The sequence below is a fragment of the Bombina bombina genome, chromosome 4 (genome assembly GCF_027579735.1).
Source record: "Bombina bombina isolate aBomBom1 chromosome 4, aBomBom1.pri, whole genome shotgun sequence".
NCBI classification, from domain to species: Eukaryota; Metazoa; Chordata; class Amphibia; order Anura; family Bombinatoridae; genus Bombina; species Bombina bombina.
Genome location: NC_069502.1, coordinates 1,029,307,414 through 1,029,334,182, shown reverse-complemented (window position 1 = coordinate 1,029,334,182; position 26,769 = coordinate 1,029,307,414). Strand labels below are relative to the sequence as shown.

Genomic DNA, 26,769 nt, shown 5'->3' with positions numbered 1-26,769 from the left:
CATCACATAAGCAGCTTATGAGGCTTTTCATTGTGGCATACATGGGTATGGTATATGGTACAATTTACTTTCATAATGGAATGTTTCCTTGTCCCTAATAAAAAGACAAACCACTGAGTACCCCTAAAGCTCCGGGTAACCCCAAGTTTAAAAAACGGCTGAAAAACGAACATCATTTTCTGAAAAATAGTATGTATAGGGGTATATCTATAATGTGAAAAATAGTATAGGGGTATATCTATAATCTGAAAAATAGTATAGGGTTATATATATATATATATATATATATATATATATATATATATATATATATCTTCTGAAGACTGGTGCAGTTTTGGTGTGTTTAAATTTTTGTGATATAAATACATTTTTATAAAATCATTTTCCTCGTGAATAAACAAGTATTGAAATGCATGTCATCTCATGGTTTGTGTAAAAGTGGATGGAACTGAGGGACATTTCTGTTACTAGGCTGAGAAATAGATGTCATTTTATGGGGGTCAATTCCTTGAGAAGATAATTGTGAGGGAAATAACCTGCAGTGCAGAGATGCACCTTGTACGGAGGGTTGTGACTTTGTGTACCATGAGCTTCCCAATGTATTCCCATCAGGGATAGGCACAGACAAAGGCTGTGGCGGACATTTTCCAAAGTACAGACTTTAGTGAAGGACACCAAGGTACATTTGAAATTAAAAACATTATTTTATAGTGCTTGGTGTTATTGTACTGATGCAGATATCACTGATCCTATAACCAGCCCTCCTCTGGCTATACCCATGTGCCAGTGTCACTACTGTGTCTTTATATAGTGCTGGGTGTTATTGTACTGATGCAGCTACCACTGATCCTATAACCAGCCCTCCTCTGGCTATACCCATGAGCCAGTGTCACTACTGTGTCATTATATAGTGCTGAGTGTTATTATACTGATGCAGATGCCACTAATCCTTTAACCAGCCCTCCTCTGGCTTTACCCATGTGCCAGTGTCACTTCTGTGTCATTATATAGTTCTGGATGTTATTATACTTATGCAAATACCACTGATTCTATAACCAGCCCTCCTCTGGCTATACCCATGTGCCAGTGTCACTACGGTGTCATTATATAACGCTGGGTGTTATTATACTGATGCAGATACCACTGATTCTATAACTAGCCCTCCTCTGGCTATACCCATGTGCCAGTGTCACTACTGTGTCATTATATAGTGCTGGGTGTTATTATAAAGATGCAGATACCAATGATTCTATAACCAGCCCTCCTCTGGCTATACCCATGTGCCAGTGTCACTACTGTGTCATTATATAGTGCTGGGTGTTATTATACTGATGCAGATACCACTGATTCTATAACCAGCCTTCCTCTGGCTATACCCATTTGCCAGTGTCACTACTGTGTCATTATATAGCGCTGGGTGTTATGCCACTGACCCTATAACCAGCCCTTGTCTGGCTATACGCATGTGCCAGTGTCACTACTGTGTCTTTGTATGGAGCTGGGTGTTATTATACAGATGCACATCCAGTATTTCACTCAGGGTTTATTTATTCCATAACTTATCACCCAATATCGCTAGTAGTCTCTTGACAAGCCACTAACTTTATTCTCACTACATATTTTTTTTTTTATTCCTATTATTTAATCAGAAAGAAAAGATATACTAAGGTTGTGGCGGACACTGCAAGGGATAGTCACGGACACCAGTGTCCGTGTACGGACACCTTGCCTATCCCTGCTGGGGATGGCCGGAGGAAACAAGCAAATGGGGGTTTTAGAGGTAAATTTGGTGGTCTTACATTGAAGACACATCAGTCATGTTTACACTGTGTGATTAATATGGCACACTATTTAATAATTTATTTTAAAGAAAAATCCAAGTTTACTCTCCCTTTAGTAGACATGGGGCCAGATTACAACTGGAGTGCTAAATGTTGCTTTCATGAAAGTGATATTTCCACTCCACTGTGTAATACCAGCGCCCGCTAATATGCGCTGGCATTAAAAAGTTGTCAGCAATGTGAACGTGAGCTTGTGTTTGTATTGCGGGGAAAGCATTGTGCTCACGAGAGCGCACTATAACACATAAATATATATGTATATAATCATATACATATACTGTATATTTACTGGTAACACACAGTTCCCATTGACCACAAAGTAAAGGCACTTTTCAGTGTCGTTTCTTATCTAACACCCCACTCCTGACAACTTTAACCCAAAATACTGACTAGTGCAGTAATTTTATTAAAAAATAAAGATGCTGCTATCTTTATTTTTTTAATAAAATACACTAGACTGTAGACTTTCCAGAGATCAGATCTTTATATATTTTACATAGGGTCCAAACCAATAGTGCACAAAGCATTTCAGGCCCCAACACGGCACTAAATCATGTATCACAAATTAACACTCCATATATCTATAATTTCCATGTATGATAATATTAAAATATTCTTCTTTCAACTACGCGTTTCAGATATTGTACTTCATCATTAGAGCAGTAAGTAATGAATCAGATTGCCTGGAAAATAAAAATCAAGTATTAAATGAAAACAGAATATTTTCATTAACCTCATGCAGAATAAAACTAATCAGCATTACATTAAAAGCCTATAACTGTGATATCACAACATGAAAATAAAGGCTAATCAAGTTCTAAATACAGAAGAAAAACAGCGCAGAAGAAGCATTAAAATATATTTTTAACATTTTGTAACAAGATCCTTTAACATTGCACAAGCATTTTCACATTCGCGGCTAATCGGCCGCTAGCAGGGGGTGTCAATCATCCCCCGATTGCAGTCTGCCACCTCAGAGGTGGCGGAAGAGTTAAGAAGCAGCAGTCTTATGACCACTGCTTCTTAACTTAAAGGGACACTGAACCCAAATTTTTTTCTTTTGGGATTCAGATAAAGCATGCAATTTTAAGCAACTTTCTAATTGACTCCTATTATCAAATTGTCTTCATTCTCTTGGTATCTTTATTTGAAATGCAAGAATGTAAGTTTAGATGCCGGCCCATTTTTGGTGAACAAACTGGGTTGTTCTTGCTGATTGGTGGATAAATTCACCCACCAATAAACAAGTGCTTTCAAAGTTCCTGAACCAAAAAAATAGCTTAGATGCCTTCTTTTTCAAATAAAGAAAGCAAGAGAACGAAGAAAAATTGATAATAGGTGTAAATTAGAAAGATGCTTAAAATTGCATGCTCTATCTGAATCACGAAAGAAAACATTTGGGTTCAGTGTCCCTTTAAGCTTCAGGCTGCTTGATAAATCTACCCCAAAGAGTCATCTTGGTACCACCTCTTTACAGAAAAGGCAGATAATTTATGAGATAAACATTAGAGGCCAGATTACAAGTGGGGTGCTAATGATAGTGTGGGACATGATATTACAAATTATAAATCGCATTAAATCGCAGAGAAGGGTTAGCACCAGGGATAGGCAAGGTGTCCGTACACGGACACTGGTGTCCGTGACTATCCCTTGCAGTGTCCGCCACAACCTTAGTATATCTTTTCTTTCTGATTAAATAATAGGAATAAAAAAAAAAATATGTAGTGAGAATAAAGTTAGTGGCTTGTCAAGAGACTACTAGCGATATTGGGTGATAAGTTATGGAATAAATAAACCCTGAGTGAAATAATTTTTTCCAGAGCTGTAAAAATGATTGATAGATAGATAGATAGATATACTGTATTTTGTATATATACAGATATATAAAAATATATTTAAAGATAAAAAGAATACTTTTTCTGCGTGAAGAATATAGGAATTTCAAGTATTTTTATTCAAAACACATTATAACATGTTAAAAATGAATAAAAATGAAATTGCATGCTTTAAGGTATTTAACTGGGAATGGCTCAAAAGTGTATATATACATGTATGTATTTGTGCACACACACATATATATAAATCATTTTGTCCAGTCCATATTTGGAGTTTTGCATGGAATGTGTCAGATTTGGCTTTTTTTTCTCAACTTTTTTGTGTCATACCAATACAAACAAAAGAAATAAACACGAGAATGCCTAAACATTTGTAATTGCAACAATTTTCTGGGTGAAGTGGTGCATTATCTGACAGAAATGCAGGGCTGTAGTCCCAGCAAAAACCACAAAACGACTGTACTGACATGGTTCTGAATCACTGTACAAACCATAGCTAAGCTTAAAGTGTCAGTAAACTTTAAAAATAATGTTATATAATTCTGCACAGCCCGGCCCGACCGCGCCATAAGACTAAGTGCAGATCGCTCCTGTCACAGGAGCGAGCTGCACTTAGTCTTATGGCACGGTCGGGCCGGGCTGTGACTATACAGCTGGCCCGATGCGCTGAGTAAATATAACAGACCCGCTCAGCAGAGAGCGGGTCTGTGAAACAGCGTTTTTTTTTTTTTTTTTTTTAATTAATAGGGGAAATTATGTTTTATAAATGTTTGGCTAATATAATGTTATATAATTCTGCACTATGTGCAGAATTATATAACATTATTTTTAAGGTTTACTGTCCCTTTAAAAGCTGTGTACACAGCAATGTTATGGCTAAAAGGGAATCTGCCTATAAGCAGATAGCAGTAAAAAGGGGAGGGATTGTGAACCTCATTTACATATCTTACCTCGAAACCTTTCGTGCATTGGAAGCAATATATCTAGAGGTTTACCATGGAAAAAACAAGTTTTCTGACTTGTCTAGGATTGTTAATGGGCTACACAATGTGTAATTCCTTCTCTCTTTTTCCTTTTTAACGGTTTAAACATTTTTTAACAATATTAAAATTATATATATTTTTAATTCGAAAAATGTATAAATGAGTGTAATACTTTATTTTAATATGTTTTGGATGTGTTTTGTGGAAAATGTTTTCAACCCTTACACTTTTCTTTAGGTCTCAAGTCACTCTAAATATTCTAGCACAGTTTCCGCTTTCACTTGTGAGCAACCTATAACTTTCCACTTGTAATATGAGCACAAGTTAGCGCAATCTCCATTGAAAGTATAGCTTGCACTAGAGTGATATCAGTCGTGCTAACCAGGGATAGGCACAGACAAAGGCAGTGGTGGACATTTTCCAAAGTACAGACTTTAGTGAAGGACACCAAGGTACATTTGAAATTAAAAACATTATTTTATAGTGCTTGGTGTTATTGTACTGATGCAGATACCACTGATCCTATAACCAGCCCTCCTCTGGCTATACCCATGAGCCAGTGTCACTACTGTGTCATTATATAGTGCTGGGTGTTATTGTACTGATGCAGCTACCACTGATCCTATAACCAGCCCTCCTCTGGCTATACCCATGTGCCAGTGTCACTACTGTTTCATTTTATAGTGCTGGGTGTTATTATACTGATGCAGATACCACTGATCCTTTAACCAGCCCTCCTCTGGCTTTACCCATGTGCCAGTGTCACTTCTGTGTCATTATATAGTTCTGGATGTTATTATACTTATGCAAATACCACTGATTCTATAACCAGCCCTCCTCTGGCTATACCCATGTGCCAGTGTCACTACGGTGTCATTATATAACGCTGGGTGTTATTATACTGATGCAGATACCACTGATTCTATAACTAGCCCTCCTCTGGCTATACCCATGTGCCAGTGTCACTACGGTGTCATTATATAACGCTGGGTGTTATTATACTGATGCAGATACCACTGATTCTATAACTAGCCCTCCTCTGGCTATACCCATGTGCCAGTGTCACTACGGTGTCATTATATAACGCTGGGTGTTATTATACTGATGCAGATACCACTGATTCTATAACTAGCCCTCCTCTGGCTATACCCATGTGCCAGTGTCACTACTGTGTCATTATATAACGCTGGGTGTTATTATACTGATGCAGATACCACTGATCCTATAACCAGCCCTCCTCTGGCTATACCCATGTGCCAGTGTCACTACTGTGTCATTATATAGTGCTGGGTGTTATTATAAAGATGCAGATACCAATGATTCTATAACCAGCCCTCCTCTGGCTATACCCATGTGCCAGTGTCACTACTGTGTCATTATATAGTGCTGGGTGTTATTATACTGATGCAGATACCACTGATTCTATAACCAGCCTTCCTCTGGCTATACCCATTTGCCAGTGTCACTACTGTGTCATTATATAGCGCTGGGTGTTATGCCACTGACCCTATAACCAGCCCTTGTCTTGCTATACACATGTGCCAGTGTCACTACTGTGTCTTTGTATGGAGCTGGGTGTTATTATACAGATGCACATCCAGTATTTCACTCAGGGTTTATTTATTCCATAACTTATCACCCAATATCGCTAGTAGTCTCTTGACAAGCCACTAACTTTATTCTCACTACATATTTTTTTTTTTATTCCTATTATTTAATCAGAAAGAAAAGATATACTAAGGTTGTGGCGGACACTGCAAGAGATAGTCACGGACACCAGTGTCCGTGTACGGACACCTTGCCTATCCCTGATTCCCATGCTGGGGCTGGCTGCATCCCCCTGTGGTGAGCGAGGGAGATTGTTTGTAAACTAACACTGGTTGGGCTGGATCAAGCTTTACAGGGGAGAGAAATCTGTCTGTAGAACTGGGGGGGGAGGGAAGGTTAATGACAGGGGGAGGGGTAACGCACCAACAACAAGCATTGAGACGAGCGCACTATAAAACCAGTTGACAGGCAGAGTAAGTCAAACAGAGCAAGGCATTGAGTGTTTGACTGAGCAGGGTGTTAGGTGTGTGGCTGCGTTATTGCAATCCAGGTTCAGCACTATAGGGGGCGTGGGCAGTATTACAAAAACACACACACAAAACAGCGCAGCGGGAAATACAGAAGATCAGGCAGGACTAGTTAGGTGTTAGATGTGCAGTCTATGTATACGCTAGGTATGTGATTAGACCAGTTATTAGAAGGGCTGCAACGCATTGCACGTGCTCGGTAACCACAGTATATTGAGATATTGTCCCATCTATGCTTTCAGATGAATTGCAGCATAGAGTTGTATGTTATAGACTTCTCTGACAGACAAGTAAATATATGTAATGAATATGTGAGCTTTTGTTCTGCTAAAGCTACAACTGCATTTAATACTGGGTCTTATGTTCTTTACAGGTCTGTGATGGGAACCAAGATACCATAGGAAACCTTGCACTGGTGCATTTCATTGACACTGCAAGTGCAGGATACAAAGCCAGGATACGGATTTTATTTACTCACTGACTATAACCTTTGAGGATTTGTAAACCTAGGGGACTTCAGTGCACGTGGAGCAGTTAAAGGACCCTGGATTGATTCATTAACAAGATGCGCGCTGCTATTGCTCGGAGTTTGGGATGTAATTTTCCGTTTTATTTATAGTTTACGTTTAGGGTTTTACGATTTGTTGGATTCATTGAGACACCGTAAGGTGACTTTCCTGACTCTGCTCAGCTTGGTTACTTTCCAGGGCGATTTAGGGGCGCAGGAAGCAGCCCATGTTAACTCTGGATCTCAGCTGGCTCGGGGAAGTCCTGCCCGCTGCTGATCTGCCTCCACCTCCGGGCTGGGGAGATCCTAGCTCGCCTCCTCCCCCTGCAGCTTTCCCTGGGGCTTTGTTCCTTCCTGTCCCGCAGTGGCTCCGAGGTGCTGCTGCTGTTGGAGTGGTGGCGGTGGCTCCTCCACCCAGCCGGCTCCCCTGGATCCGGAGAACGGGAGAGCAGCTGGCCCGACTGAGCGGGCACTAAAAGCTGGGCGCATCAAGAGGATGGTGCGTTTGGCTGCCGAACTGCTCCTGCTGCTGGGACTGCTGCTTCTCACCCTGCACATCACTGTGCTTAGAGGAAGTCCTGCTGCCAACCCTGCCAATGCCAACCAGAGCCAGCAACAAGTGAGTAATCTCCAATGCCATCTCACTATGGCACCTATAGTCCCTTACCCAGGTAAACAGGCATCTTACAGCCCCTCTGGTATCAATACGTTGCAGTTCTCTTGGGTAGGGTACGATTTGCAGTGCTTGGGTCAGAGAGACTGCCAAGTTAGGGGTCAATGTTGAATTGGTATTTGTTAGCTTAATAGTATCAATGACACCTCTAGCAGCGAAGGGGTTAGGGGGGAATTTGATTAAACAATCTAGAGGAAAACTGTACTTTATTTAGCCTTGAGTAAGTTAGAGAGCACGGATTTATGGAACCGTATTTCAGTCATTCAACGTCAATACTTGTTAAACTTTTTTTTTTTCTTGGTATCTGTGTCAAGTAGTTAGCAATTGTTATACTTGCCCTGTTTTAGTGGTAATGTTTGTCCCTATACTTTGTTTTTGAGGCAAAATTTCTAATGTATTATGTATATTATCTATTTTAACCACAAATTCATGCCTATTCATTATCTACTGTTGTATCCTGTTTTACTATAGCTCTTACCATTGGTGGGATATCCATCTGTGCCTGCCACATCTCAGGGTCTCGAGTTTCATATATTTGTTTACTTAAACATACTCTAAGTAATGGATTGAGTATTCCTTTCATTAACAGTCCCTTTTCACCGTGTTGGTCCCACAATAAGAAATATTTTAATCTAAACATTAGTAGCAAAGTCCCAGTTAACTGTTAGATGTAAGAGCCTTGGCACAAGATCAAAAGGACTTCAAAATAATGTGTCCCTGCTGCAAACTAACTCAACTTTAAAAGGACAAGCACCAATATTGTTTAACTATGTAATAACTGGATCTTAATCATTACTATGCTGCAAATGAGTTTGAAGTCTGACAAGTGTCCTCAGTCAGGGGAACGTCCCTTCAAATTCTTGCAGTAACTTCATTTGAAATCAAGAGATCAGACATTTTGATAAATATTCCCTCTTATTATGCACTTATTGGAGCAAACTGGATGCAAATTCTTGTATGGTGGCATGTTTGTGCGTTTCATACCCTTTAGGTTAAACAAAATCTTCTTTTGTGGTTCAGACAGAGCGTACCATTTTAATCCTTTTTTTGACCTATTTTCTTCTAATATCAAATTTGTTTTGTTCCCATGATAGCCTGTGTTGAAGAGATACCTAGTTTCTAGAGCGCTACACGACAGGAAATAGCGCTGCCAATTAGTGCTCTTGAAAATGCATTGTTGCAAAACTGCTGCCATATAGTGCTCCAGAAATGGGTCAGCTCCTAAGCATTACATCCCTGCTTTTCAGTAAAGTATTCCAAGAGAATGAAGACATTTTGTTAATAGAAGTAAATCAGAAAGTTATATAAATTGGCATGCTCTACCTGAATCGTGATTAAAATATTTTGGGTCATAATGGCAAAAAAAAAAACATTTGAGCATGTAATTAAGACTAAGCACCCCAACAAAGGGTTTAAACACACAGGTGAAGTACACCACAGGACACAATCAGCAGCGCATATTACACAGCTGAGTTTCCAGACTATCGCTACTGATTGGATTAGCAGCAGTTTCTTCTTTGGACCTGTGGGTATTGAGCGGTACTTGAGCACTGGAGTGTGCACAAGTTTTTGCAATTTTTGGCCAAATTACTAAAATGTGTACCCACTTTATTATGTAGTCTAATTTGAAAATATTGTAAAGTTTCTCACTCACACACAAATACTCACTCTGACACACGCAACTGACCCACCAACATTTAAAAAAATAAAATAAAAAAAATCTGCCTTTAAAAAGCAAAAAAGTTCTGACATTCACATGATGGAAAAAAAAAAGGTGGTTGTCAGTCTTTAAATTATTCTCTAACAAATCGAAGCATGCACTTTCTTTGACTCATTGTAAATTACTTGGGTGCTTGCCCTGTATGTTAGAAATATCAGCAGCAGTGATAAAGAAAGTAATGTAAGGAGCTACTTGAGTTCCATGAAAATGTTTTAGAAAAAGTTTCCTTGGTTGGATCTTTGAAAGAATTAAAATTGTGAATATATTCTTTAAATTGTTGATTTGATAAACAAGTTGTTCTAATTAAAGTGATTGCTTAACTCTCCCCTTTGTAAAAACACTAACTTACTTTTTAATATAGATATGAAATTTAAATACCCTGCGCTCCGCTGCCCTCAAGGCAGAACATGCTGTGATCTGAGATGTCATCACAGGCAGCATGTCTGTAGAAAGTACAGGACACATGCAGGAACTGTTAGATCTTTTTCTTTGCAGCGTTGCTCCACACCAGGCTTTTCTTTTCAAACAGCACTGTGTAATTTTTAACACAGAGCAGCCAGAGCAAAGTGATGTTTGAAGCGAACAGTAAAATATGGAGCAGTGCCGCTAAGCGCTGCATTGATTGATGGGTTTAAGGGATTTTTTTTAAGTCTGCCCCCAACCTTTTCTGATCTGCAAAGCTGTGACTCCTGAATATGTTCTTGTGAGCAATGCACCATTTTATTATATTTTTACCTAATAATTTTGACGTCAGACCAATTGCAAATTATACAAATGTATTCAAGATACATTTTAGAACATTTCTTCTTTCTTTGCAGCTAATTTGCAATGCAGTTTTCAGCTGCTGCAATATATTATAAAACTTTAAAAAATGGCTTTATTCTTCAGTTCATAAATGCTTTATCATTTAGTTGGTGCTTTGGTTTAACTGCCTAATTTAAAATTGAACTAATTTCAAAATGACCAGCAGCAAATTTCCACAAAAAAAAAACCATAGCAGAAACTGAAAAAAAAAATTCAGCCTCTTGGATGCCCACGTCAAAAGTCAATCTTTCTGTGAGATAACAGTCTGAATTGTTCAACAATCAGCTCTCTAGCTACAACAAGTGCCATATGGGGAGAGTGCTGATTGGAGCACAGTTTAAAATTTTACCTCACAGAAAAATTTGGGTGACGGAGCGCTGGGTATGTGAATTTCATATCTATAATAAAAAGCAAGTTATAGCGCATTTTCATTACAACTGATTAATTCAACTCCAACTTAAAGGGACACTGAACCCAAATTTTTTTCTTTCATGATTCAGATAGAGTATGGCATTTTAAGCAACTTTCTAATTTACTCCTATTATCAATTTTTATTCGTTCTCTTGCTATCTTTATTTTAATAGCAGGAATGAAAATCTTAGCAGCCAGCCCATTTTAGATTCAGCACCATGGATAGTGCTTGCTTATTGGAGGATTAAATTTACCCACCAATTATCAAGCATAACCCAGGTTCTCAACCAAAAATGGGCCGGCTCCTATCAATCACATTCCTGCTTTTTAAATAAATTTAGCAACAGAAAGAAGAACAATTGATAATAAGAGTAAATTTAAGTTGCTTAAAATTTCATGCTGTATCTGAATCATGAAAGAAAAAAAATTAGTGTCCCTTTAAATATCACTAACATTCTGGATCTATTTTTATAAAGGGAAGAGTTTACCATCACTTTAACCAATATTTTTCTATAAATCTGTAAGTGTATCCGAATGGGTTTTCTTTTTGTAAATCTAAATAATGTAATAGCTAATGCATTGTGACCTGAATGTGTTGCATGTGTTAAAGGGACAGTGTAGTTTAAAATTGGTTTCCAATCATTAGTGTGTTTCCAATCACTTGTTATACCAGCTGCAAAATTTAAAATGTATATGAAATAGCTCATTTAGGATTTTTTTTTTTGTATATGAAACAGCATTCCCCTCTTTTTAAACTATAACCCATTAAAATGGACTGAGCTTGTAGGGAGATTAGACCTCTCTCTTATTACTCAATGCTTCCTTATTGTATCTGTGTCAGTATACAATACTTAGAAAATTTTTAAAATACATTTCAGTACTCATCTTCCACTACCCACTGGGAGTGTAACCCCCACCTCCACCGGGTTCAGAAATTTTCAACTTCAGTTTTCTTTCTTGATTCAGGTAAAGCAGGTAATTTTAAGCAACTTTCTAATTTACTCCCATTATCAAATTTTCTTCGTTCTCTTGGTATCTTTATTTGAAAAGTATGAATGTAAGCTTAGGAGCCATCCAATTTTTGGTTCAGCACGTAATTTTTTTGTTTTCTTCAGACTATAAATGCCCTTTAAGCATTTTTAGGGGATCTTCTAATTCGTTAGAGCATCTAGTTTTACAACTAGTGAGTGACCCTTAAATGCTGTGGTTAACCCCTGAAAAGGGGTTAAACACACAGTAGAAATACCGCTGGGGAGATATAGAGCACTGCTAGTCCTTAGCAGAAACTGACACTCATCCAATCCACAGTGTTACATACTTGAGTCATGCAACTAGCGTTCCTGTATAAGCAACAGTTTCTGCTCTGTGTCCTGCACAGTATTTCTACTGTTTGTCAACTTACTTGCACATGGCATATGGTTTGCTAGTCTTAAAATTTCACGCTTTAAAAAATAAGATCATGCTTTTGTTTTTATTTTTTTACTATAATTTTTAAGCCAGACTGTCACTTATCTAACATAGCTGTCAATGAAGAGCAGACTGTTTTATCCTTAGTGTCTGCTCAATGCTGAGCACCTTTAAACCAGACCAAATGTCAGTTTTGGAATTTAAATGGGCTGCACCAATTAAAATCTATTCCACATGTTAAATTGTAGCAGATGATACTGGTTTTTAAACCTGCCCTCAGGCCTCCCTAACAGGCCACATTTTGAGGATATCTGAACTGGAGCACAGGTGAAATAATCAGCTGATTAGTATACATGGTTTGTTTACCTGCTCTCATCCAAGGTAATCCAGAAAACCTGGCCTGTTGGGGAGGTCTGAGGACAGGTTTGAAAACCAGTGGTATAAGGGACATGAAACCCAAAATTTCTTTCATGATTCAGATAGATCATACACTTTTTTTTTTAAACAACTTTCCAATATACTTTTTATTATCTAATTTGCTTCATTCTCTTAGTAACCTTTGTTGAATGAGCAGTAATAAATACACTACTGGGAGCTAGCTGAAAGCCAATGACAAGAGGCATTTATTTGCAGCCACCAATCAGCAGCTTCTGAGCCTACCTAGGTGTACTTTTCAATAAAGGAAATGGAGAGAATGCAACAAATTAGATCATAGAAATCAATTGGAAAGTTGTTTAAAATTACATGCTCTATCTGAATTATAAAAGAAAAAAATGTGGGTTTCATGTATTTGGTATAATAGGTGCATGGACCTGACTGAATAGGAGCAAATCAGACCGAAGAATGACAATCATTTTTCTTCTTTCAATACTCATTACTGATTGTTCAGGCTATTTTTCATTAATAATGTTGTACAAGCTAACTGATACCACTTGTTTCTAAGTATATGTAGTTTGTAGAATATTCCAGTGTTGAGAACAAGTAACATTATAAGCAATGTGACTCCTAAGATTTCTCAATCTCAGGTACAGAGCAAAGGTGGCCGATATTTTATTTTGAGCAAGACTTTCTAATTAGAATGTGTTTTAAAGGGACATTATTCTGTAATGATTTCTTCACGTTTTCTTTTGGTCCATTTTAGCTGCAGGAGTGTATTACATTTTTTTGCACACAAATTCTTTACCTTTATTTTACCCTTTTGAAGTAGATCATTTTACCTGTTGAAACCACCACCTGTACTGAAAATATATTTAATTTGTAGAAAAGCAACACAAACCAGAAACTTCAGCATAAATTACCCTTCAAATAGGGTTGTGAGATTTTTGTATCTGAAATAACTGGTTTTGCTCATCGAACCCCCCCAGCCGTAATTAGCATTTTAATACCTATTAGGCTTAGTGTACAGAAATAGATAACACAAGCAGGTCTGCTCTTTTTTTGGTGTCAGCCCATTTAAATAGGTATGTCCTTAAATTTTTTCTTTCGCGATTCAGATAGAGCAGGCAATTTTAAGCAACTTTCTAATTTACTCATATTAATTTTTCTGTTCTCTTGCAATCTTTATTTGAAAAAGAAGGCATCTAAGATAAGGAGCCAGCCAAGTTTTGGCTCAGACCCTGGACAGCACTTGTTTATTGGTTGGTGAATGTATCCACCAATCAGCAAGAACAACCCAGGTTGTTCACCAAAATGGTCCGGCATCTAAACTTACATTCAAATAAAGATACCAAGAGAATGAAGACTATTTGATAAAAGGAGTAAATTAGAAAGTTGCTTAAAATTGCATGCTCTATCTGAATCACAACAGAAAAAAATTGGCTTCCGTGTCCCTTTAAGAACAATAGGGAATGGTTTTAATGAGCAACACCAGCAATTTCTAATAGCTGGAAAACTCTCAATGTATAAAAACAGATCCAGAGATTTTTAAGATGGAGTTTAATTTATAAGTTGTGATGAAGATGCTCCATAACTTACCTTTTAATATAGATATGAAATTCAAATATTCTGCACTCTGCTGCCCACTTCAAAAGTCTTTTTTTTGTGAGCTAAAGGTTTGAACTGTTCTCCAATGAGTGCTCTCCGCCTTTAAGCGTGGATTTTATATTGTATTTCAGGTTCCTCACCTCCTAATTATTTAACGTATAGATAAATAATCTTTTTCCTGGCTCTTCAATATTCTAACCCGCTCCTCAGGTTTATATAAATGTCTGTCCTATTTAATAAGCTATTATAAATGTGCTTAATTAGTGTGATCATTTTGAAGTCAAGGTGCAAACTTTCCAATCACAAAGCATTCTAAGGTGTTGCACATTCTTCTGAAACTCTGACCTTTGTAAATAGTTTGACCTTGATCCATCAATTTGAAACTATTGAGTTACCTGCCCTTCTTGGCATTAAGGGTTTTCAGTGTTGGCTTTGTATATAGTATTTTTTTTTTGGAGAAATTGGTCCAGCACATTGACCTAGAAGGGACAGTTAGCTATAGGCAAAGCTCTTCAGTTATGACTTGTCATTTCTATATAATAGAGGGCTGATAAAAATCCTCAAGGAAAATACATATGTATACTTTTGTTTGTGACTGATGTAATTTGTTGCCATGCTGTCACTCTGACAGGGTGGTGAGTGGTTGTGGGTGAATATCAAAAATAATCCATTCAAAATACAAAATAAAGCAGGCACGAGTCAGTGCTGGCTCCATAATTCTCTGCAGAAATGATTTTAAAGGACAAGTAATTTTATGTATGTAATTTATAAAATATTTAAACTACTTTGGAGCACGCCTTTTAAAAAATAACTATATTAAGATAATGCTTGAGCTGATTTCAATTTACTCGGTATATTTCTACCAATTTAGAACAGGGACAAGAAATAATATGAATATATTAATTATACAAGCTGCTGTCTTAACTTGAAAAAGTATTAAATTAGCATATGCTGAATCATCCGATGCCTAAATCAGACACAGTATGAAACAGACAGCGCTAAAAAAGTGATTTTCAATATAGCGAGGAGTATCTGTCCTTGGCAAGCAGTAGATGAAATGCTGGGAGCCGGCCGGCTGATGCACACACTTCTCCCTACGTGTTTCAAGGTCCACGCCTCTTCGTCAGGTGACATTGTATAATTTTTCTCTCCTACTGTGAGTGTTTTTTTTTTTTTCTTCTCTGCTGGCTATGTGTAGATAGCTATTATTTTGTAGCCAATACTTAAAGGGACAGTATACACTCATTTTCATATAACTGCATGTAATAGATACTACTATAAAGAATAAGATGCACAGATACTGATATAAAAATCCAGTATAAAATGGTTTAAAAACGTACTTAAAAGCTTTCAGTTTAGCTCTGTTGAAAAGGCAGTTGGAAAGCCCACTGCAAGTGGGAAATAAGACCCTCCCCCTTCTTTTGCATATGAAAAGACCCTTTACACAAACAGGAGCAAGCTGGAGAAGGTAGCTGACGGTATTCAAATAACTTTGGTTTTTTTTTGGTACAGGTAAGGATACTTCAACCAAAAGAAACAGTTTCAAATGGCAAAATAAAGGTAAATGAGCTTTTGTAAACAACTTAATATACTCCAGCATGTAAAATGGATAATTGGGATACAATTCTACAATACACTGTCCCTTTAAGTATCCCTGATCTAAAGTCTGGAAATATGCTTGTGGACTTTCTATAAAACATGTTTTTGCCAGTAGCCTAAACTTGACTTTACCTCTGATAAATGAGGGGGGGGGGGGGGACAGCTGGGAAAGTGATATTGCGGCAGTGTCACTTCTCAGAACAAAATACTTCTGTTGAAAACATCATACTTTTCTCCTGATTTCCCTGACAATTTAAGTGAACATCTGTGCACTATTGAAGTGTATCTGCTGAAGAAGTACTTGTGATATTTGATCTCCCTATGCCAAGACTTCTTTCTGCACTGTATAATGAATCTAGCAGGTCTGATGAGATATCATTATATATCTTGATGCTTGTTTCATCACTATTTTACTTAATCGGGTCTGGAATGATTGTAATGTCTTATGTCAGATGAAGAAAATGTGTGGGGTATGTGGGCTTTTTCCTTGCTATATACAAATCTTAGTAAATTAAATGATATGCAGTAGCAATTAAAAAAAAAATAAAAAAAAATTGCCATTTTGTTTTTCAAAAAAGTTAGTATAAATGGTTAAATTATTGCAAAACTTTCATGCAATAAAAGATGGATAATAGAATCTGGAAATAACTTTTTTTTTGCATGAATCTAGACGCCTAGTCTGTGCTTTACTTGTTCCATACATCTAAAGATGTGAAGACTTTAAACCCGAGCTTGACAAGGCCTCGGGCCTAGAATGTTTTGCTATCTTTTTGGATAATTTTTCATACGTTTATATGATCTCATACAATTTTTAGATGAAGCACAGAAAAAGTAGACTACAATGTCCCTTTTAAAGGGTATGTAAATGTGTAACCATACTTAAAGGGACAAGGTTTCCAAAATTCTATCAAATTTGCTTCATCCTTTGTTGGAGTAGGAATCCACTATTGGGTGTTAGCTGAACACATCAGGTGAGCCAATGATGAGGCATATATGTTCAGTCACCAATCTGCAGCTAGCATATAGTAGTTCATTGTGGCTCCTGAGCATACCTGGGAGTGTTTTTCAACAAAAGATACCAAGTGATTAAAGCAAATTTGATTATAGAAATTAGAAAGTTGCTTAAAATTACATGCTCTATATCAATCATAAAATAATAAAATTAGGTTTTTATGTCCCTTTAAAGTACTTCACAATATTCTACACCTCTAAGCAAAAAATACTTTTTATTGAAAAAGTTTTTTTGTTTTTGTGTGTACATAATCTTGTCAGAAGTTTAAAATGTCTTCAACTTCAAGACAGCCCTCTGTAAGTTCTATATAAACAATTTAATCTCCTATACAGTGTGCCCAATCAAAAGGCATGTACCATAGCTTTATTAGCATAATTATTTGTTCTGGGCACACTCCTGGTCGCATACGGAGTGCCAGTATCTAGTTATTGCATGTGCGGTAGGTGAAAGCAGCCTTTAGATTCTGCTGTTGCAGTCAGATCTGCTGCAGGATGCTGTGTCTGGGGTTGATGATGTTAGCGATGACATCAGCAGATTGACCGTGGGCATGTGCAGGAGCCATGCGCACACATAAATTCCCACCTAGGCATCCCTCTGTTATAGGTGTTGAACAATTGGAAAAAATTGAATTTCTAAATTAAAATAATAAAAAAGAGACATTTTGAGATTAAGTGATACTTTTCAATGCTTTAACAAAATGGGTTTACTGTCTCTTTAACTAATAAGTAATAACATCCCACCACAAATGACCGCTTGGTTGATCCATATTTGTACAATGGATATTCAAGAAAATGAAATCTAGTGATGTAGTTACCAATCCTATTTCTCTCGCACCTAGTTTTCACATGAACTTAGTAGCCATTTTAGCATATTAGTGATGGTAAGTCCAAGCTTATAACGCTAGGATTTACCATCACTAAAAATAAACGTTTTTTTTTTACTAAACTATGAGAGAAACTAAGATGTTAAACTCACCCTATCTTTAAGTAGATCGATGCCAGTTGACACGCACGGCTATTGGTTTAGCACTGAAAATGTCAACTTATTGAAGAAATCGTTGCGCCGTGGGTGGCCGGCCGGAGGCGCTGTTGACCATCTACTTTCCTTAAAGTTAGGGTGATTTTAACATAGTTTTTGTACAAAACAATGAGAGAAACTGTTTGTTTTTAGTGATGGTAAATCCTAGCATTTGTTAAACGCTTGGGTTTACCATCACTTTAAAGCTCCTAATTATCCCAGGTTGGGAGGTCTGCCTGTTTTCCAACCCATGCCAAGACAGGGTAAATGAGCTTGGTCTCTAGAGACTTACCTGGTACAAGGATGCCTGATACCATTCAGTGATGGTACAAGTTTGTTCATATTTAAATGTCTGTCTGAGGTCACAAAGTTAAGATTGTAAAACCTAAAATGTTTGTAGTTAAAGCCTAATGCATAACACACAGGCTATTAATATTCTTTGTTTTTAGTCCCACTTGCTTTAAATTAAAATTCTAACCATTTTTCAGTATGCTGCAAATTTATTTTAGGTAGTGAAATATAAAATATACAAAAGATCATAATGTGCACAAAGGAATATTAAAGACTCAATGTGCATTTGTGGTAAAATATGCTTTTCAGTGAACATAATGATTTAATTGAAATATTTTAAAAATAGGTCTGAATAAAAGTCCTATGTCCGTTTGCACCCTTTTCATGTACTTTTGCTCTGAAAATTGAGTTTCTAATTCTCAGAATGTGAAATCCACCCTGCTGATTTGTTTCCTAACTGCGACATATCTGTCCCTAATTGACTTAATCTGATAACTGCTAAACAAAGCACTCTGTACTAACATTGTAGATGAGGATAGCCTTTTTGTCGGCAGACTAAAGCCCAGATTGGCTCCTCCAAATAAGGTGGGTGGGGTTTGGCTATTGATTGCTGTTAAAAGGATGTTAATTTAGTTTAAAAACGCTAAGAATTGGATGATGATCAATAGCAACCGATGCTTAGTTGCCAACTTTATAGTTTTTACCAGGACATTCGCCTTTTTTGGCTTCCTGTCTCTGCCTTTTAGCGTGTCCCTTGTTCTATTTAGTCTGTATGTAGTTAATGTTGTGTGCAGTATTCCCACAACAATGGGCACTGTGGCTTATGATTAAACTTTATTTTTGCTAGTCTTTTATTGTAGGTTTGATTTTTTTTTCCCTTCTCTAGTTTTATCTGTGCTGAGTGCTTATCTGTTATACTGAAGTTTAGCAATGGGTAGTCTGGTAAGGGGGAGCCATGGGGTGTAATACAAGGGTGGGTAGACTAGAATGCAATGTGTGAGGAAGAATGACACCTGAATAGTATTGCACAATTGTGGAACGTGTGTAATTGTCTGGCTCTTCATGTGTTGGGACTGGAATTCACAGAACATCCAAAAATATAGATTTACTGGGGCATTTCTATGTCTATTAATCCACTGCTGCAGCAAAGATCAACAATAACTATTTACCTCTATACAATGCCACCTGCTTGTGAAACTTTCAATAGTGTTTTAGCAAAAGTAAAACCTAACCAATAAATCCTCATTATACTGCATATATTTTCCATTTTAGCAGCCCCAACACAGTAGTTAGCAGATTAAAAATACTGTTGTAATATCTGTCTAATTTCAGGCTGTGTAACATCTATATAAACTAGGTTTTTTTTGTCTTGTCCTGCTAAACTTATGCTGAAGGGTTATTCATTTAACCCATGCTTGCTTGGTTTGGTACACAATTCTTCCTGCCAGTTGTGCTTGAGTAAACATTAAACAGTGCAAACAAAATGCTCTTGCATTTTAGCACATTTATTATTACACTGTTGCTTACAAGTAACTGTTAAAACCATACAAATGGATTAAGAACATAGTCCTCTCCAGAGCAGCAGTGCACTAGGGAGCTACCTGAACACATCTGGTGACCAATGAGCCAGTGTAGCCACCAATCAACAGCTAGCTCCCTGTAGTTCATTGCTGCTGAGGATATGTACACATACTTTTCAACAAAGATACCCAAGTGAATTTAATAAAAGTGAATTTACAAATTATATGGTTGCCTGAATCATGAAATTATAGTTTTCTTATATCTCTCTTTAAAGGGACACTCAAGTTTTATTACATTTTCATGATTCAGATACAGCATGTAATTTTAAACAACTTTCTAATTTACTTCCATTAAAAAATTGTGCACAGTCTTTTATATTTACACTTTTTTTTAGTCACCAGCTCCTACTGAGCATGTGCAAGAACTCGGACTATACGTATATGCATTTGTGATTGGCTGATTGCTATCACATGGTACAGGGGGAGTGGAAATATACATAACTTTGAAATGTGTTAGAAAAGAATCTACTACTCATTTGAAATTCAGAGTAAATGCTATTGTATTGTCTTGTTATCTTGCATTTGTTGATTATGCAAATCTGCTGTGTTTACTGGTCCTTTAACCTTTTCGTGCCGGGGTTAACTTGTCTACATCAGAACAACTGTTCCGATGTAAATAAATAGAAATTTCGCAATCGTGCACGTGATCACGAGATTTCAATGATGGGATTGCGTCAGAGGGGTGTCCCTATGATGCTAAGCACGCCGCGATCCCATTAGGAAAGCGCCAGTGGCTTCAGGAAAGCTAAGCGGTTAGGACATATTTCGTCCTTCGGCGCTAAAGGGATGAAATACAACGTCCTAACGGCGTTAAAGGGTTAAGCAATTAGTATGGCTAAATTATGTTTTGAGGTGAATTGGAGTGGGAGAGGCTATGCAATCCATAAATGGGCGTGACTATGATCCAAAGTGTTCCTGGAATTTGTTCTCAAATGTTGGCAACTATACCAGTGCTCCTAAGGCCACATTTTGTGAGGCCACGTAGTGAAACGGTTAATTAGGGAACCACACCCTGCCGTAATAATGAAAACAGCCAACCTTGCAATTAGTGACCGAACCTTCATACAAAAAAGATTAGGTGCCCCTGTTCATTAGTGCATGTGGGCTGTTCCAGGGGGTTGATTTGATAACTGACAGGTTTAACTTTTTTTTTCTTTGTGAAAAAAATGTATTTCTCTAAAGAGAGAAAAAAACCTGTGCTATAGAAAACTTATAAGTGCTCCAGTAATGTATTCTGTCACTGACATTTCCAACATTAAATGCACCTGTTTCCATTTCAAACCTTCTCTGAAGAGATTTCCTTGAATAGTGCCCCAAGGCACTAAACCGTGTTTAGAAAGGCAATGGCAAGAAACTGCTAGGATTATCTAATCAGAGCAATATCAGCTTTCTGATCCTAATTTTAGCTGTCATTACAACAAGAATTGCAAACCAAACCATCTTGCTTTAAAGAGACGCTCAAGTCAAAATTAAACTTTCATGAATCAGATCATATAATTTTAAACTTTCCAATTTACTTCCAATAACAGTGTGCACAGTCTTTTTTTTTTTTTTTTTTTTTTTTTACATTTACAATTTGAGTCACCAACTCCTACTGAGCATGTGCAAGAATTCAGAATATACATATATGCATTTGTGATTGGCTGTTGACTGTAAACTGATACAGGAGGAGAGGAAATATACATTGCTTTAAAATTTGCCAGAAAAAGTAGAGTTCAGAGTAAGTGCTATTGCATTGTATTATCTTTTAATCATGCGTTTGAGTATTCAAATCTACTGTATTAACTGCTCTTTTTAAGCACTATTTATCGCTTCAGCGATAAATAGTGCTTAAAGGGACATTAAACAAATTGTAAACAACATGCATAGGAACCTTCATCTATAAGAATAATTTTGCAATGTAAACTGCAGCTTTATATCGTCAATTAGGTTGTTTTTTTGTGTTCTTTTCACAGGTTCCCCTGTCCCCCCCCCAAACAAAAGTACCTCTGCTAAATAATCACAAACTAATATTTAGATATAACACACTAATTTTGCACATGTGCAGACTAAGACAGCCTGCAATCTTGTATTCCCTTAGTGGTTTAGCACTGATTCAACTATCATGATAGTTGATGAAAAATTGATACCTTTTTACAAACATGGAAGTTTAAAGTAAACAAAAGCTCACATAAATTGCCTAAAAGTATTAACCCAAGTTTTACTGGGAGTAAATGAAACTAGCACAATTTTTAGATGCATTTCACAGCAAAAGGCTGCAAAATAAATACATATTGAAATTATGTTTCACCTGCAATAGGGAAACATTTTATGCATTGATGAAATGTCCAATTTAATGGCCCTTTAAAGAAATAGAAATCACCACCTGAGTTCAGTGTTTTTTTTGTTTTTTGTTTTTTTTTCTAACTCAGACCCAGTGCAGTTGACTACTGGACACTCAGTCCTTAAAGGACCAGTAAATACTTTAGATTTGCATAATCAACAAATGCATGCTAAAAAGACAATGCAATTGCACAAAGTCTGAACTTTAAATGAGTAGTAGATTATTTTTTTCTGACACATTCCAAAGTTATGTCTATTTACACTCCTCCTGTATCATGTGAGTCATCAGTCAATCACAAATACATATATGTATATTCTGTCAATTCTTGCACATGCTCAGTAGGAGCTGGTGACTCAGTGTAAATATAAAGTGTGCACGTTTTGTTAATGGAAGTAAATTGGAATGTTTAAATTGTATTCTCTACCTGAATGGTGAATTATTTTTTTTGGGGGGGGTTAATGTCCCTTTAATTTTGACTTGAGTATCCCTTTAAGGCCATAAGTGTCCACATGCAGCCACAAGTGTGTTCACAATATGGTGCAGCTGAAGGAATTAATAATGTAATCTCTTCCCACTCCTGTGCATGTTGAGTTTTCTCCAAAGTTGCAGTGGTTGGTAGGGCTGTCACCTTTGTGGATTTCCTGAAAGCTTCAGGAGACAAGACGTGGAGAGCAAACGCTAAGGGCTAGATTTTTCAAAGCCATTCTTCTATAATTCCGTCCAAAATAGTGCATACAAACTGATCGTCATGTTCAGCAAAGCACTCTCTGCACCTATAATTGCGCTAATCTGAAAGAAACTTCTTCGCACTCAGCTTGCATTCGTCTAGGCACACGGGCGCGCTCCCGAGTGCAACAATATACATTAGTAATAGGCGTAATTTAACAGTCCCACCTACAAATACGCACAGTTTCTTATTTATCATTGCTTGACGCAGATAGGGATCTGAAATTTCGGCTTCAATTGCGTGTTTTGTATTTTGCCATACAGACTGAGGCGAACACCATTATATAATACATGCTTTTACATCTTGTGATGCAGTACTTTCTTGTTAACTAATTTTTCAAAGGCTCAGCGCCAAGAAGAGACTATTATTGCCAGAAATTTGCGCTTCCACAGGCGCATATGGTACCAAGTTTTTTTTTTATATATTGATATATTTATTTTTGTGATCTTAAATTATCAACATATGGCAAAAACAGCACAGAAACATTAAATAATATAAATATAAGCTAAATAGTTACCTAAAAAATGTTTTTTTTTAATAATCAAAACATGGCGGCGTAAATATTTATAGAGATGTACTGTGATAAATAGGGAGTAAATGCTTTTTCCGACAGGCGAAATTTATCATTATTAAAATTGCGCAAAGTTACGTCTAATTTTTTTTATGAATTCAGGCACACGTGCGCTTCTCCGGAGGCGAGCTGCGGCGCAGTTACAGGCGAAGCACATACAGATTTCGTCTAGCCTTTTATAAATCTAGCCCTAACTGGGCCTCTGCCTCTCATCCTCCTACCTCCCATTTCAGTGGGACATGTCACTATTGTTTCTTTGTAACTGTGAATTAGGGATGTCAACAAAGCAGTTTGTATTTTTTGTGTGGGTAGCAGCAATGCTAGGGTGGTATGTTTTGTCAATCTTCTTGTCAACAAAAATATTGACAGTAGGAAGTCGGTGTATTTGGGCTGATCCAAAGATGGCAGCCACCAGCTGCATTTGTCAATTTTTGAAGCCGATCTGTGCAAATCCAGATCTTGGGGTGTTTTGCATTTTCTCAAGAATAAATCTGCCTCCAAAATTTCTTAATGAGGCTGCCGTCTTCAGCAGTTTAAATTAGCCGAATACTCAGAATGCACATCGCTACTGTCAATATCTGCTGTCAAAGATTGACAAAACATACCTCCCTGGCATTGCCACTGCCTACACAAAAAAGAAGGGAATTATTTTGCTGACACATAATATATAAAATTGACACATTGTGTGTTTTGTCACTAGTGGTAATGTGGACTATTGTGCTATGTGTGTTTTGTCACTGCTCTTTATAAAATCCACTGGCATATTGTTCGTCCACTTACAAAAATTGTGTGGTTCCCTTTAAAAGGGAGTAACTAACGGGTGTTTATAGCCCATTTTCAGTTGGCATAACAGCTTCATGCAATGATGGGAGCAATATTAGAGTTTGGAACCAGACGTTTTGGATCTCATCATGTAGCATGGTGCATTTCCCTTTACATGTCTGACATGTTAATATGTTTGCCAAAAAAGGACTTAAGAGCCATTCTAGTAAAACAAAAATGAAATGCTCTATTCCATTAAAGAGGTTAAACACAGTAGAAATACTGCTCTCGCAGAACACTGCTGGGCTGGAGTGGAAAATGCTGCTAATTCAATCAGCAGTGCTAGTCGCATGACTCAGGTGTGGAATTGGCACTGCAGATTGGACGCGCTGCCCTTTCCACTTGGGACCAGTAGTGCTCTGCGAGTCACGTACAGGATTTCTACTGTGTTTTAACCCCTTTGCTGGGGGTAGTCATGAGTCAAAAGTAAAATTACATGCTCTAAGGTAGTGTTTTTCAACCAGTGTGCCACGGCACACTAGTGTTTTGTGAGAGATCCTCAGGTGTGCCGTGGCAGACTGAGAACAGTGTGACATATTTTTTAAATTTTGCTTGTTTTGATGTGACAGGCTCATCAGGCAGACAGGCAGGCATCATTTACAACCATGACATATTGACATTCATTCACAGACAATCATTATGATGTATAATATATGCTGTATTATTCTACAATGTGTGATTTTGTAAAATTTTGGGATGGTGGTGTGCCGCAGGATTTTTTAATGTAAAAAAGTGTGCCATAGCAAAAAAATGTTGAAAATCACTGCTCTAAGGCAGTGTTTCTCAACCGTAGTCCTCAAGTACCCCCAACAGGTCAGATTTTCATTATAGCTGAACTAGAGCACAGGTGAAATAATTTTAGTTTCAACATATATGGAACCTTTACTTGCTGTTCCAATGTGAAAATTATTTTTACGCTATACCTGTTAAGATTGTGACAAATGGTGTTCCCAGCATTGCAAGGACCTGGGGGTGGTTTGTACAAGCTGTAGGAGTACTATTTGCAAAGCTTAAACACATAGCAAGGGAAATATTTAAACATAACACTTAGAGGTCCAGTAAATTTGCATAATCAACAAATGCATGATTAAGACAATGCAATAGCACTTAGGGGTAGATTTATCATACCCCGGGTGGACATGATTCGCTATAGCGAATCATGTCCGCCCTGCATTGCTAAATGCCGACAGCAAATGCTGCCAGAATATGATTTCATCAATTATTGGTGCTGAGTTGTGAAATGCTAAATGTAAAATATTATAAAATATACACAAATGTCCCCATATTTCACTAGTAATACTCTGTTCAGCTTTCAATCATAGTTATCTATATGAAGATCTATATATATGTCTGTTTGATAAGCTCAGATAACTTATTTATTTTCCATGCTTCTTTAGCTTAAGACACTTATATATAAAATGATTAATATCAACCTTTAAATCATCCCTTCTTGTTGTCATAAACATACATTCTATTCATGACTCAAATAATATAACAATTATGTTTTAGCTAAATAGCACATCAGTATTAGTTGTTAGATTTATGTGATAAAATATGTATGTGTATGCAAAGTGCTGAACAAGATACAAATAACCCATAAAGGGTTAACACTGATTGCTTAGGTGTGCCTATTAACCTACATCCAATGAGAGCATGAGTGAGGGTTTTTTAAGTTTGCCATTTCACATCTGTTTTTATGGCTATGAGTACGGTTTTTACCAAAACGCGTCAGCCACTTCCATAGGCACAGGCATATGCTTATCCCATGTATTTTAAGTATGTTACAATAATAAAAGTTAATTTTTACTTCTAATTCAAAACGGACTCCTGGCAATCTTTTTTCTTTAAAGTGTGCAATTGCCAGCATAGCCGGTTGTAGTCCGTCTGCACTTGAACCCTGCATTCATTACCCATACGCAAGCAGTGTGTGTGTGTGTGAATCAATGAGGATTCCTCCTAAGAAAATAGAACAGGACCGATGACGTCATCACGTTAATCAGCGCGCCTCTGTGCATAGTGGACGGACGAGGGCTCCTGTGGCGGTCGTAGATACCGAGAGTGAGACACCGTTTGGAATTATACCTGTACTTCACCCTAGGGGAACTGCAGAAATAGCCTGGTAAGGCATTAATGTATTAACTATAACCTCGCTATACACGCACCAATGATTTGTGAAGTACTAAACACATTTTTGGTTTAAGTTTTTTCCCGATTTTGTTGTGTAAGGTAGTCAGACTGGGAAAGTGATTCAATCCCTGAATCTGAATACTACCATACACCGGTACTTGGCATATGACCCATGGACACAAACGCAACTCACCACTTAGCGTATGGGTAACTTTATATATGGATGATTAAGAACTTTGAAAGTTGGAATACTAATTAGAGTGTTCATCTAAAGGGAACTTTTTGGAATATTTGCTCTTCTCATATACACAGACCTCTCAACTCATGCCCGATAACAGTAACTAATCATAGACTCTGTGTTTAGTATTTGCTAATCTCATAGTTTCTGTTTTATTTTTGTGTGTTAATCCCTATGGAGTGCTTCCCAGACTATTGTAAATGTTTGTTCTGTTTATTTAAA

The 26,769-nt window shown here is 37.2% G+C and overlaps 1 protein-coding gene across 2 annotated transcripts in view; it reads left to right on the top strand.

The window, feature by feature from the left end:
- Positions 1–6,698: 6,698 nt before the first annotated feature.
- The window catches only part of ISM1 (isthmin 1), a 92,976-nt gene continuing 72,905 nt past the window's right edge, over positions 6,699–26,769 (top strand). Inside the window, exons 1-3 of one of the 2 annotated variants that reach the window (XM_053712137.1) lie at positions 6,889–7,024; positions 7,108–7,861; positions 15,753–15,800. In XM_053712137.1, coding sequence (XP_053568112.1) covers positions 7,739–7,861; positions 15,753–15,800 — 171 coding nt within the window. In that variant the 5' untranslated portion in view covers positions 6,889–7,024; positions 7,108–7,738. Of the gene's footprint in view, positions 6,731–6,888; positions 7,025–7,107; positions 7,862–15,752; positions 15,801–26,769 lie in introns of those variants that run through there. The other variant, XM_053712138.1, reaches the window with a different exon arrangement.